General features: G+C 41.5%; 1 protein-coding gene across 1 annotated transcript; it reads right to left on the reverse strand.

Annotated features, from left to right (window-relative positions):
• Positions 1 to 10455: 10455 nt before the first annotated feature.
• LOC308372953 (ovarian cancer G-protein coupled receptor 1-like) lies at positions 10456 to 11328 on the reverse strand (the record flags this gene model as incomplete). The annotated part of the gene is made up of 1 exon (XM_080848325.1): positions 10456 to 11328. One exon carries the CDS (start codon positions 11326 to 11328, stop codon positions 10456 to 10458), a length of 873 nt encoding a protein of 290 aa, XP_080704451.1.
• Between the last annotated feature and the right edge of the window lie 2520 nt (positions 11329 to 13848).

The following is a 13848-nucleotide window of genomic DNA, read 5'->3' on the forward strand; positions in this document are numbered from 1 at the left end:
GTGTTCGATATTTCTCCAAAACGTGTCACCGTAAACATTAACAGAAATATTTTGAAATACGGTTTCTTACGGTGTTAAACGAGTCGTACAAGTTGAAAATGACAAAAATCTCTCTCGAAAACCGATGGTTTGGGTAAGTTTATACCTAACGTTAATCTATAAATATACATAGTATAGTGATTTCTTAACAAAGCGGCCGATATTCTACACAGTTACGCTACCATTCTTGTATCTGTTACTAGATACTGGGGGGGGGGGGGGGGGGTTCATATCTAGTAATATCTAGTAACAGACACACAACGTGCCCCCCCCAAAAAAAATACTTTACAATAAGGCTCCATTTTGCCAGTTATAAATGTTTGTAACTGATTACTAGATGATGATGTGTTTAACACTTTACAATAAGGCTCCGTTTTGCCAGTTATAAATGTTAGTTACTGATTAATAAAGGGTGATTTGTTGTGTATTGAGTAGTAAGCAGTAACTTGATCTTGGATGGATGGATACTTTATTAATCCAGAGGGAAATTTTTAGGACATCCAGTTGCATCCAGACACAACATCCATTTATTTATTTTCAATTTTCAATTTAATTACATGGGATGCACACTATGGGCTCATCTGGTTTTCCATTGCTGATATAGAACAAAACTAAAAATATTGAATTGTGCTTTCTTTATTAGCTAGTGACATGACGACATAGGTCAGAAGGTCACAGACCAGCACGCCCACGGCAAATAGCAAATAGGGACCTTGATTAATAAAGTATCCATCCATCCAAGATCAAGTTACTGCTTACTACTCATTACACAACAAATCACCCTTTATTAATCATTACTAACATTTATAACTGGCAAAACGGAGCCTTATTGTAAAGTGTGAAACACATAATCATCTAGTAATCAATTACAAAGATTTATAACTGGCAAAATGGAGCCTTATTGTAAAGTGTTTTTATTTGGGGGGGGGGGGGGGGGGGGCACATTGTGACCCCCCCCCCCCTCCTCCTGGGGATTTATCTCTAGTAACAGATACAAGAATGGTAGGGAGTGGTGCAATTGGGCTAGTAGAGCAAGTTAAGGGATAGACAGTGGGTTGCCAAGATGGGGATCTTCCCAAATAGTGAGCCCGCATCGATGTATAAAAACTGTGTTTATAACTCATTTATAAGGGCTTTTTAATGACTTACAAAGGGTTTACAACCTAATTAATAACCTATTTATAAACCATTTATAAACCATTTATAATGGAGTCTTATTGTAAAGTGGTACCAAATTTTCTGCATTATTGCATACTACACTGATTGGGCCTAATTATTGAATGGAAATTAAACAACAACCTAGTCCATTTATTTTCTAAGAGGCTAGTCTATATCCATTCAAGTGGGAACTGTAGCAAGCTGAAGACACTCAGACAAAGAAACATTATTCATGTAAAGAACCATAATATCCTTAATTCATTAAATCATCAAACGTGAATAGCTTTATTGGCATGACCATTCATGTACAGTGTTGTCATGGTCAAAGCATGAGCAACAATCAGGGGCGGAGTGGGACACAAAAATCCACCGGGACTATTCTGACTGCACCGGCCCACCACCGGACCACAACGTGCCCAAAACTAGCCCAACCCATCCCCTCCACCTCCCATATATCAACTACACAAACAATTATTGTTAGATTTAATGTTGATATGTGGGTGACAGACATGTGTATTTGTATATGTAGGCTACATTTATGGAAATACAGAACAAATCGTGTCCTGTATTGGCTCAAATGTTATGCTAATTCGCAACAATGTGTCCTGTCAACTCACTCGCATAGTTGACGCCTGGTTGAATAAATCCGTAATTCTTGTTCATTTTGATGCACTCTCCTCCAGCATCCGCTTCTTTTTCAGTCTGGCCTTTTCGGCCCCTCCTTTCTCCTTTCTCTCATGTCCCTCCATCAGGTCCGCTTCACCTGCTCTCTCTCCCTGATAGCCGCTAATTTAACTCCCTACGTTCACTTGATAAAGGCAGAACGATACGCATTTCCCATGAGGCTCTGCTCCGACCATTGTAAATTAATTTATGAACAAAACAACGAATTAAATCGCTGGCCAATTTATATTTGTGGTCATGAAAGTAATGTAGCGTCTGAATAAAAAGAATTACATCAATATAGGAGGCTAAAAAAAATCAGTAGGCTGGATTCATGAGAGTGAGTTTAACACCCACCGTGAGTGAGATGAAGAGAGACAAAAAGTGCAATAAATATTGGTTGGACCACTTTGTCGTGTAACTCTTGGAGAACTTGGAGATTTTAACGCTACCAAGATTTGACGGACACGACAACTCAATGGGCCGCTCATACACTTGACACGGCTGCGAAGGCCGGCCTGCAGGGTGATTCATGTGAGTTCATTGGCCGACCTGCCCACCGGGAAAAGTCCCGGTGCTCCCGATGGCCACTCCGCCCCTGGCAACAATGAAGCTAACTGGGAAGGAACAGATAAACAGGAACACACATAAGTGGGGATTCAGATTTATCCATCTAAAGATCAAACATTAAATGTTTAAACTACTCACTGTCTTTCAGGTCATGGCAGGCTATGACAAACTGGGCGCCGCTGGCCCTCTCCAAGTATTTTACTCAGTTTGTCCATGTTATTGATTGAATGGAAATCAAGTACTATACAGTATGTGAACATATTTTAAAAAGTTGTCTCTTTCTTTATTGCATTTTCCACAATGTCTCTACACTGTTTATCAGAAATGTTTATAAACTATAATGATTTTAAATACATACATTTTTGACAGAATTAACCAGGAAGTAGTCCTTTAGATTTTGGTTTGTTGAACACTCAAAAGCCAGCTCTTTCACTCTGAGTCGAGAGAGTTTTTGTGTTTTTTCTTTAAAATGAAACACGTCAAACATGCCAACTCAGAAACCACCCAGATATCAGCTGATTGGAACGACGGATGATGGAGAGCATATCTGGCGCATGGGGTTGTGATAATGGAGACGTTTATAGTAAGATTAACAGGTCAACAACCGATCACGCCACTAGAGAGCTGTTTACCTTGTGGGTAGTTACCTTGCTTGCATGATAAGATTGGATAGGTGGTTCAGACACCTCCCACCTCAACAGTATTTTTCAGTAACAATGACGGGGTTTTTACATTGTACAGTGTCTGACTTTTTAAAATCTAAGCAAAAAAAGTAAAACAAACAATTTGCGCCGCCGTTTTTGCATAAATACGACTTGATTGGTTGACACAAAGTTGAACTTTTCTCAACTTTCGGCGCAAGCAACGCAACAGAACCACAATGCAGGTCGGCAACGGATGAAGTCACGCAATTCAAAATCGGGATCCTTCAACGTTGAATTGTCCATTTTTGTAAAGATTGCATTGAATTGCTGGTTTTTAAGCGATGTTAAGACAATGTTTCTTATGAATGTTATCATTCATACTGGCTTTTATGAGAATACATTAATATACTATTATAGTTAAACTTTGAATGCCCAAATTGATCCATCATATAATTACTTAATAAATGATTTCATTGCTCAGAAAATCCAGTACAGATGATGTAAACCTAGTACAGCTCCATAAAATCTGAACCAATTCCCTAGGTATTAAAAAATAATTTCAGAATAAAAAATAAATGCACTGCATGTACTTCTCATTAGGTAATTTTGTTCATTATGGCATTATTTTGAAATGCATTCAGGAAACTCAGAAATCCAGTGCAGATGTAGTGCAGGTTGAGGAAGCAGCAGCTGGACCATCATGGCTTCAGGTGAGGTCAGGTGTTGATACTTGCAAAAAATGTGGAGAACGTTTTACAATCATTTATTTAATTGTTTATTATTATTTATTTTCGGTGCAGAGTGCTGTTTTGTAAACGATAGAGACTATTTTGATGAGATTTAGAGGTGAACAGGCTGGTGACGTTACGTGCGTGAAGAATAAGCTGTAAAAACCATTTATAATAAGCACAAACCAGCACAAACGTAGCATATTTTGATGAGATTTGGACGTGGACAGGGGCTGGTGACGTCACGTGTGGGCAAAATAATGCTTTAATAATAACTTAAAGACTATAGTAGCACAAATATTTCTTTTAACAGCACAAACAATTTACAATTTTTATGATGGTCCAAAGTCAACTTGTCTCTGTCTGGTAATGTGTTTGTAGTGTGTATAGTCTGGTAGTGTGTGGTATTGTCTAGTGGTGTGCAAAAGTGAGTTTGTGTGTGTGTTAATGTGTCTGATGTTGGATTGTGGTGCAGAGAAAGAATCAAACAGATGTCGCAGAACGAGGGCTGGAGAAGATGATATATTTTTGATGCCGTCACTTTCTCAAAGGTTTTCGTGGGTTTGAATATTGACACACGAAGAACAAAGACACAATATAGTTAGTTCACAATGCCCAGTATGCCACACAGTGACAAACCCAAATGTCAACATATGAAGATCATTTCACCTCCATCTGCCACAGACTTCTAGTACATTCTAAAAGCATTCAAAGAGAATCATGAAACATGAGATCAGTCGGCCCAGAAGCTGGTTTTGGTGGCTTTTCCACAGCTCTGTAACCTGTCAGTGGAATAACTGCGGCACATACGGCCACAAAAGCCTTGAATCTCCAGTCCTGACCCCCTCCAGACAGAGAAGCTCCTACTGCTGCCCCTAGAGCCACCATGACTCTCCCCAGCAGCCCCCGTCTGCCTGCCACCCGGACTGCTGTGCAGTACTGCTTCACCACGCTTACCAACCGCACTCGTGCCCTCCTCAGCCACCAGCGCCACCCCCTCTGCCTCACGCTGGGGTTTTTATGCAGCCCACTCAGGAGAGAGATGAAGCCACGCATCCAGATGGCTGAGACCACCGCCCAAAGCACCAAGATGAAGGCGCCAAACTGCACCAATACCCAAATGATCACTGGCATTACCATTACCACGCTGGGGTTTTTATGCGGCTGACTAAGGAGAGAGACGAAGTCGCGCATCCAAATGGCTGAGACCACCGTCCAAAGCACAAAAATGTGGCCGGCAAACAGCACCGTTACCAAAACGATCACTGGCATGGCCATAACCCATGCAATAACAGTTCCCATGTACATCAGGGGTAATAGTAGAATGAAATGCACTCCTAATACAATTCCATTTTTCCCTTCTTCGACACCATCTCTCTCCCCTCTCTTCTCATCTCCTTGTCTCTCTCCTCCCCCTCTTTCTCCTCTTTGTCGGATCACTTCTCCTCTGTTGCTATCTCTCTGTCTTATCACTTCTCCATGACCCTGTTCATCTTCTTTTCCTCCATTTCTATCTTTCTCTCCTTCATCTACACATCTCTCTTCTCCCTCTCTATCTCTCCCTCCTCCATGTATCAAAGCTTCTCCTCCACCCCCCTCCCTCTCTTCCATCTCTCCTGTACTTCTATCCCCTCCTTCTACCACTCCTCCATACCTCTGCGCAGCTACCCCTGCTGCAGATAGAGCTACCCCTACTGCCCCTGATACCCCCAGCAGTGCCCCTAATGTGCCCCATGTCCCCAGCAGAACAGGGACCCTCCTAACTGCCTCAAATACTACCCCTCCGCCAGCCACTGCCCCTGCCCCAGACACTAAACTGCCCTCCTCCCTGACTCCCAATGATACGAGCAGCATCGCCCCAACTCCCACAGCAAACAGGTGTGTGCCCATCATGCCTGTGAAGATGGCATCAGCTATGTGTGTGCTCACTGTCATGTTGTCATGTGGGCCAATGGACACGAACCTGCCATTGTGTAAAATATTTTTGGCTATTAGCATGCTTAGCAACAGACTAAAGCAAGGGGTGCAGTTTGTACATAATGAGACATTGCAGATAAGCAATAAATGCATTGCAGCTAACAGTATGACTATTGACAGGCATGCACCAGGTCCTAATTCCATTAAAGCGAAAGGACACATTAAAGCACTTGGATAAAACACAGCAAATAGCGCCAAGATGGAACTTTGGACAAGAGGATTGAATTCACAAAAACGCATAAAAGTAAGAAACATTAAATGACACAACAATTGAAACAGAGGGATTACAAAATATGTAAAAGCGTAGAACAGGATTTCAGCCATTTTGCCCTCTATGGCTCCTAGAGTGGCCCCAGCGACCGTGAGACTCAGAAGAGCTGCTGTAGCAGCCAGGCACAAGGCTTTCCCTCTGGACCTCTCTCCCCTCTGGTCCCGCAGAACCCTGTAGGCAAAGGGTCCAACCAGGCTAGCCAGTAAGAATGCAAACCCCACTGCAATGGTGCCCATGTGGAATGCTGCTACCAGGCAGCCACACTGATCTTCCTCAGGGATGTGTGTCATCTCCTGAAACCATGGCGAGGTGACTGCCAAGCCAAGAAGCTTCATCACTTCAGTTGCTAATGCACCGAAGAGGTACCCAGTGGTCAGTCCCAATGCAACAGCCAATCCAGTGACCTGCATTGTCTTCCCGAGACCTGCTGAAGAGACATGCTGTCCACAGATAACAAACTGACATGACAAGCTAAGTATTTGCCCAGTGCATTGTGAATCACTCCGTATTACTATTGTCCTGTTGCTCACTTTTGCCCACAGAAACAAGTATATTCAGAGTCTGGACACAGGCTTCCCACCCGTTTGACTGACAACATTTCAAAACTTTTCAAGGACCTTTAATGCATTTTCTATGACCTTTCATAGTACAGAACATGGCATTATTGCATACTACACGGATTGGGCCTAATTATTGAATGGAAATTAAACAACAACCTAGTCCATTTATTTTCTAAGAGGCTAGTCTATATCCATTCAAGTGGGAACTGTAGCAAGCTGAAGACACTGAGACAAAGAAACATTATTCATGTAGAGTACAATAACATCATTAATTCATTAAATCATCAAACGCGAATAGCTTTATTGGCATGGCCATTCATGTACAGAGTTGTCAAGGTCAAAGCACGAGCAACAATGAAGCTAACTGGGAAGGAACAGATAAACAGGAACACACATAAGCGGGGATTCAGATTTATCCATACAAAAGATCAAACATTAAATGGTTAAACTACTCACTGTCTCTCAGGTCATGGCAGGCTTTGACAAACTGGGTGCTGGCCAAGTATTTTAGTCAGCTTGTCCATGTTATTGATTGAATGGAAATCTAGTACTATATGTGAACATTTATATAAAAAGTTGTCTCTTTCTTTATTGCATTTTCCACTATGTCTCTAAACTCTACACTCCTGTTTATCAGAAATGTTTATAAACTATAATGATTTTAAAATCATATACATTTTTTTGACAGAATTAACCAAGAAGTAGTCCTCTAGATTTTGGTTCGTTGATCACTCACAAGCCAGCTCTTTCACTCTGAAGTCGAGAGAGTTATTGTGATTTGTCTTTAAGATCAAACAAGTCAAATATGCCAACTCAGAAATCACCCAGATGTCAGCTGATTGGAACGACGGATGATGGAGAGCGTATCTGGCGCATAGGGTTGTGATAATGGAGACGTTTATAGTGAGATTAACAGGTCAACAACCGATCACGCACTAGAGAGCTGTTTACCTTGTGGGTAGTTACCTTGCTTCCATGATAAGATTGGATAGGTGGTTCAGTTCAAATGCAACTTCACATTTACGGTTCCTTCAGTAGGCCTACGAGTACGAATTCACAAACGTGACTAAACTGTCAGAAATACGTCACCACTTCCATACATCACCACAGACATTATTATTGAGCAGAGGATACATCGATCCCACAGGTTAGATTAGCAAAGTTCGTTGATGTTAGGGGACGTCGTTTAGCTTTCCACCTGCGAGATATAACGAATTCACGAATTTACAAATATTTATTTTCTGCTCAACTTCAAAAAATATGCACGCATAGGCTATCTATTTTATACACACGAACATTCTGACAGCTTCCTTACTCCATAGTTCAGACACCTCGCACCTCAACAGTATTTTTCAGTTACAACAAAGGGGTTTTCACATTGAACATTGTCTATTTGTCGGTAACTTTTAAAAAATCTGAGAAAAAAAAGTAAAACAAACATCTTGCGCTACCGTATTTGCAAAAATACTACTTGATTGGTTGACGCATGCGTTGCCTCTCGAAAAGTTGAACTTTTCTCAACTTTTGCCGCAAGCAACACAACAGAATCACAATTCAGTTCGGCAACGGATGACGTCAACCCATTTAAATGTGGAATCCGTCAACGTTGATGGATCCAATGCCGCAGGTATTCACATGCCGATTGCCGAAGTATTGTAAGTAGTGGCAGTAGAATAACAAATGGTGATGCTGCGTCCATGAACCCTTCTAGTTCCTAAGAATCGACACTCTGTGACACTATAAGCAAGCTGTAAACAACCTCCAAGTTCAACAATGTTCAGCCTCTACGCTCAACCAGTTGACGAGGAACAAACCCCAGAGGACAAACAAAGATTCCACAGCAATCCTCTCTCTGTTTCTCTTTCTATTTCTCTCTCCCTCCCCTTCATTCATTCCAGTGTTGCCAACTTTTCTGTGAGGAAAGTAGCTGTAAACCCTCTGAAAAGTCGCCAGAAGTCGCTAGATGACGTAATCAACTAATTTGCATAATATGTAAATAAGCTGCGGATGCGCACAATATGCAATTCTGACGGGGTAACACTAATATTTTTCCCGCGAATACAAAGTTCTAATATGTTGCTGTTATTTCGTCAGACTGCGCTATGTGAGTGGAGAGGAGACCATGACAGCCCTCGCTGTTCTCAGCTCTCGTGAGATCAGTTGTAACATGAACTGCAGAACAGGATATGTGAGATGCTTTTTCAGTGCTTTGTCAACACAAAAATCCACCAAATGAAAAAAAAAAAAAGTCGCTAGATTTGTCGCTAGTCGCTTTTTGCTAAAAAAGTCGCCAAGGGGGTCTGAAAAGTCGCCAGATATAGAGACAAAGTCGCTAAGTTGGCAACACTGATTCATTCTCTACTTTGTCCTCAGACGTATTTAGCCTACCAGTGTGACGTTGAACTTACATGCACGTCCTGGATGAAGGTGTGTTGACTCCCCAAGTTCATCAGGCAGTTACAGTTCACCAAGCAGTTTTCTCTTCAGTGGAGTAAGGTTTACATTGACTGCCATTAAATTAACAGCAGTGAGAGGTTTTGTGTTTACTTTGGAGTGGTCGTGGAGCGCAGAACGTGCGCGTGACGTACCAGGAAATAACACTACATTTTATTTTGCGGTGATTGACCAGCAGAGGGCGCTTGGGGCGAAACAACTGTCCTCTGCTGAATATTATACAGTACACCACTGATTGGGTTTCGTTTTTGCAATGACAAATACAAAATGCTCTTCGCATCGCATGCACAAAAGCAATTCATAGTGTTGATAGCGTGTGCGTATTGTGCTTGTTTGTATGAGCTGAATGCGGTGTGTGCATTGCTCTGATAGGCTTCACTATTTAGTGGTCAAACACAAATGCATGTTCAATTTACTCTGTAGTAAGTAAATTGCATACTGCTCAGGTATTTTTTTACAAGATATTCTTAAAAAGCAGATTTCTGCATTTCTCATTGCTGTCACCTTCAGACACTCCGGTCCCCTACCTCCCTCAAAACCCTGATTATTTTTTCAAAGGTCGTCTTACCCCAGTACTCCGGTCCTTCCTGCTCTCACCAGTAGAGAGCGCATGGCCTACACTGCAGTGAAGGCTATAGGCTACAGATGCTGAGCAGAAGCTCCTCTAGAATGTTATTCGTTATTCATATTATGTCATTTATATATGTCACAACATTATACCTCATATTCTTTATCAGTGCAGCACTGTGATAGACAGACTATGTTAAGTATGCTCTAGCCTTCCATAGTCTCAATAAAACAAAAATGTCATGTGGTTTGTTTTAATGTAATGAATGATTGAAGCAGGTGACTGATTTCACAACTTCTTTATCTCTACATCATTCAGTTCAGTAAGTTGAATGCCTTTGTTGTTGGTATTGTGACAGACAGCAAAAGACTCTTAAACTTTATCATATATGAGTAACACAACCGAAGAGTAACATTCAAATGTAGCATCACTGTATTCAATATTTCTTACTCAAATGCAGCAATAATGTTGTCATGCTTTTCACTGTGATTAGATTTACATGTTGATACTACGCAGAACATCAGCTTAAAAGAAAACATTTTGCATATAATTTACATGTTGTAAAAAGCAATACTCATTGTATCTCATAAAATGACTGAACCAGTCGTCAGTCTGACTAAACTGTTATTCATGAGGATGGGGAACTGTTGAACATGCAGGACAAATAATGAAAGGGATGGACTAACTTGTGTTTGGCTGCAGCATTAAGAAAACAGAAGAAAATAAAACACAGTTCAGGGGCAAAGGGCATAGGGGGGAGCGTTCTGACACATACTATCAGAGGAGTTCTGGAAGGCATCATTGACTCTCAGTGGTTCCTTACTCAGACTGGGGTTTCTGCTGCATCAATGACACCTGTGCTGTTGGTGTAGGGCGTGTCTGATTGCTCTCTGCATTTTTGGACCCGGCGGAAACAGGGGAAAGCACGGAGGATGTCCTTAGCGTCCCTCCGCATGAATACGTACAGGACGGGGTCCAGCACAGGATTCAGGGACATGAGAACCTCAGAGAAGAGGTGGAGGTAGCGCACCGTAGACTTTTCTCTCATGTCGGGCAGAACCACAACTAAATCAATCACAATGTATGGCAGGAAAAAGAGCATGTAGATCCAGAGCACGAGGGCCAGGGTGCCCAGAACCTGCTTCCGCTTTCGGGGAGACACAGAGCGGGACTGCGAGAGAATCCTCCACGATCCCAAGAAAAGCCCCGTCAACAAGGGAAAGGGGAGCAGAAAAGGCAGAGCACGGTAGAAGTCAGCCGTGTCATCACCATCAAGAATCACCATTGTAATGCCAGTCCCCACCCACACAGTGAATGACACAAGGATAGCTCTCTTGATGGTTCGAATATTTCGGAAGAACACTGGGTAGGCGATCATGATGTATCTCTCGGTAGCAATGCACACCATAAACCAAACACTTGCCATCAGGCCAAAAAAATAAAAGGCATACCATGGCTCCCACACTGTGCTAAGGGCGTTTCCGCATAGCTGAACCACATCAGAGACAAGAAGGTTTATGACATACACCGGAGCAACATGGTCAGCCTTGATGAAGAAATAGAGTCCATAAATGGCCACAAATGTAATCGGCAAGGCAACAACTAGTGTGATCCAGCTGACCGCTGACAGGACCCCATATCTTGAATCCAAGTCTAAGGTGATTTGGTTGAAGGTTTGGTTGAAGGTTTCCTCCATTTCAAACTCCTCTTCGTCTTCACTTTCTCTCTGGACATATCACATAGCAAACATTTTACACAGATTAAAACAAATTAGGCACTTGGTATATTGCAGTTACAGTTGTAAGTTGCAGTGATGTTCATTTGTGTAAATCAAGCATTACTACTTTGCTGAGCATGTCTCTCCTAACTCTAAATCACAAACAGTCTTCACCTGATAAAAAAACAACACATGGACAAGCACTTGAACCGTAAAGTAAAAGCAATGAGAATGGTTCCTGGCCTTACCAGAGGATACTCGGCTCTTAGCAGTCACCAAGTTACTGGTGTCTAACAGTACCAAAGAGCCCTCTATAAAGAGGCAGTTTTGCACTATGACACAGAATTTTTCCTGATTTTATCACAGCAGTCAGGAAGCAGCCCTTACGCAGCGGAAGCACCCAAACACACACTGACACAACTCAAACTGCAGCGGTGTCTAAATCTGGCACATGGATGGTAGTGCCCACTGATGGCCGTGCCCACCTATGGCAGTGTCCACTGATGGCGTAGGAATGCCAGGAAACAGAACTTATGTCTGTTGAAAATTGGTGATTGGTGAAACTGGTGAGAAAAATGAAAAATTATGGTAAAACAGCACAAAACTCAAGGGGTGCTCAAGTGCTCAAGGGGTTCACATACTTTCAAGTGGCATTGTATATACAGCCGCGGAAAAAATTAAGAGACCACTTTATAAAAATAATCAGTTTTTCTTTTTTTACTATTTATTGGTATGTGTTTGAGTAAAATTAACACTTTTGTTTCATTCTATAAACTACTGACAACATTTCTACTGAATTTCAAATAAAAATACTGTCATTTAGAGCATTATTTGCAGAAAAATGACAATTGGTCAAAATAACAAAAAAGATGCGGTGTTTCCAGATATTGATTTCTGATCTCTTCCTAAGTTAAAGCATTAGTATTGTGTAGTTTAAGAATCTATATGAACTTGTTTTCTTTGCATTATTCGAGATCTGAAAACATTCCATTTATTTTGCTATTTTGACCAATTGTCATTTTTCTGCAAATAAATGCTCTAAATGACAATATTTAGGGCCCGAGCTGCTTAAGCAGCGAAGCCCTATTGTAACTGTATGGTTTCTTCTTATTTTTATTCTTTGCGAAACTCTATGGAAAACTCAGGAAATTTGGCAGGGATATTATGCCGGGAAATCTAAGATCTTTTGCGTTCAAAGAATTTTCGGGCGGGGCAAAATGGCTCTGTAGCGCCCCCTAGAACATTGCAAATACCCCTATGCATTGGGGTTAGTTTGGCATAGCTCAAAACAAATTCAGTACATTTTTTTGTCATGCCCAGACGCACCAAAAAGTGTATTGTCGCCATGGTGGCAGGTCAACAGGAATTTTGAGTTGAATGTGCGTTTTGACTGCGTTTTTGCCTGTTTTTGCCCGTTTACACACCTCGCATCTGATCAAACTCCTCCTACAGATTTAATGGAAATGCCTTCAAACTTGGTCAGGATACTCTTCAGCCATAGGGGATAAATGCATGTACGGATTTTTGAAAATCTCAAAGGTGTGGGCGTGGCAGACCCTCAAACTTTTATGACTCAGCACAACTATTGTTCTATTGTTCAACTATTGTTCCCCTTTTTTCCCCATAGACTTGCATGGCAGAACTCTGTGGCATTATGACATCATAATAGGGTCATTAAACTGGCTTGCACCTGTGCTTCACTGACACCTGCGCCAAGGTTCCAAGGCTCCTCTTCTCTCCCTCTCCATTCAACTGTATAACTAGGAAGGCTGTGCAGTGCGCGTCGGCCATCGACCAGCGCCTTCCCCGACGTGCGCGCGCATGCTCGGGTCCGCTCAACGCTGCTTGCAGCTTTAATTTTATTTGAAATTTGGTAGAAATGTTATAGAATAAAACTAAAATGTTAACTTTACTTTAACTCATACCAATAAATAGTAAAACCAGAGAAACTGATCATTTTGAAGTGGTCTCTTAATTTTTTCCGCGGCTGTATGTATATATATATGTAAAGATTCATACATTAATAATGGACATGGACTTACTTTGTCTTTACTGTCAAATGTAATACTTAATGTCTAAACAGCAAGGCCTTCTTCAGATTGACGTAGAGTGACTGGCAGGGTAAAGCTTTCAACACACTGAGGAGATATCAATCTGTGCCGTTTCACTGTGACAAAGCGTGTAACTTCCTAGTGGAAATGTGGTGTCATGGGATGCACTACAGTTAACATGTTGCTTCTAACAAATACAACTTAAACTTAGCCTTTTGCTGTCTTGACCATTGAAATGCAATGCATTGTTTTAAAACTTACCACTGTAAAATAGAACCCTCTAAAAGTACACCTTTAAGTCCAGGAAGGACATAATTTCTCTCTTTTATGAGAGAGATCAAAAAGTATCAGAAAACTGACTAACTGAACGCTATCTGCATTACATGTAGCACTGTTTTTAGATTTGTTTGTGAAATAATTGGGGGAAAAATTGTGTGCCTGTTTTCTG

The sequence above is a fragment of the Sprattus sprattus genome, assembly GCF_963457725.1.
Source record: "Sprattus sprattus genome assembly, chromosome: 12".
NCBI lineage: Eukaryota > Metazoa > Chordata > Actinopteri > Clupeiformes > Clupeidae > Sprattus > Sprattus sprattus.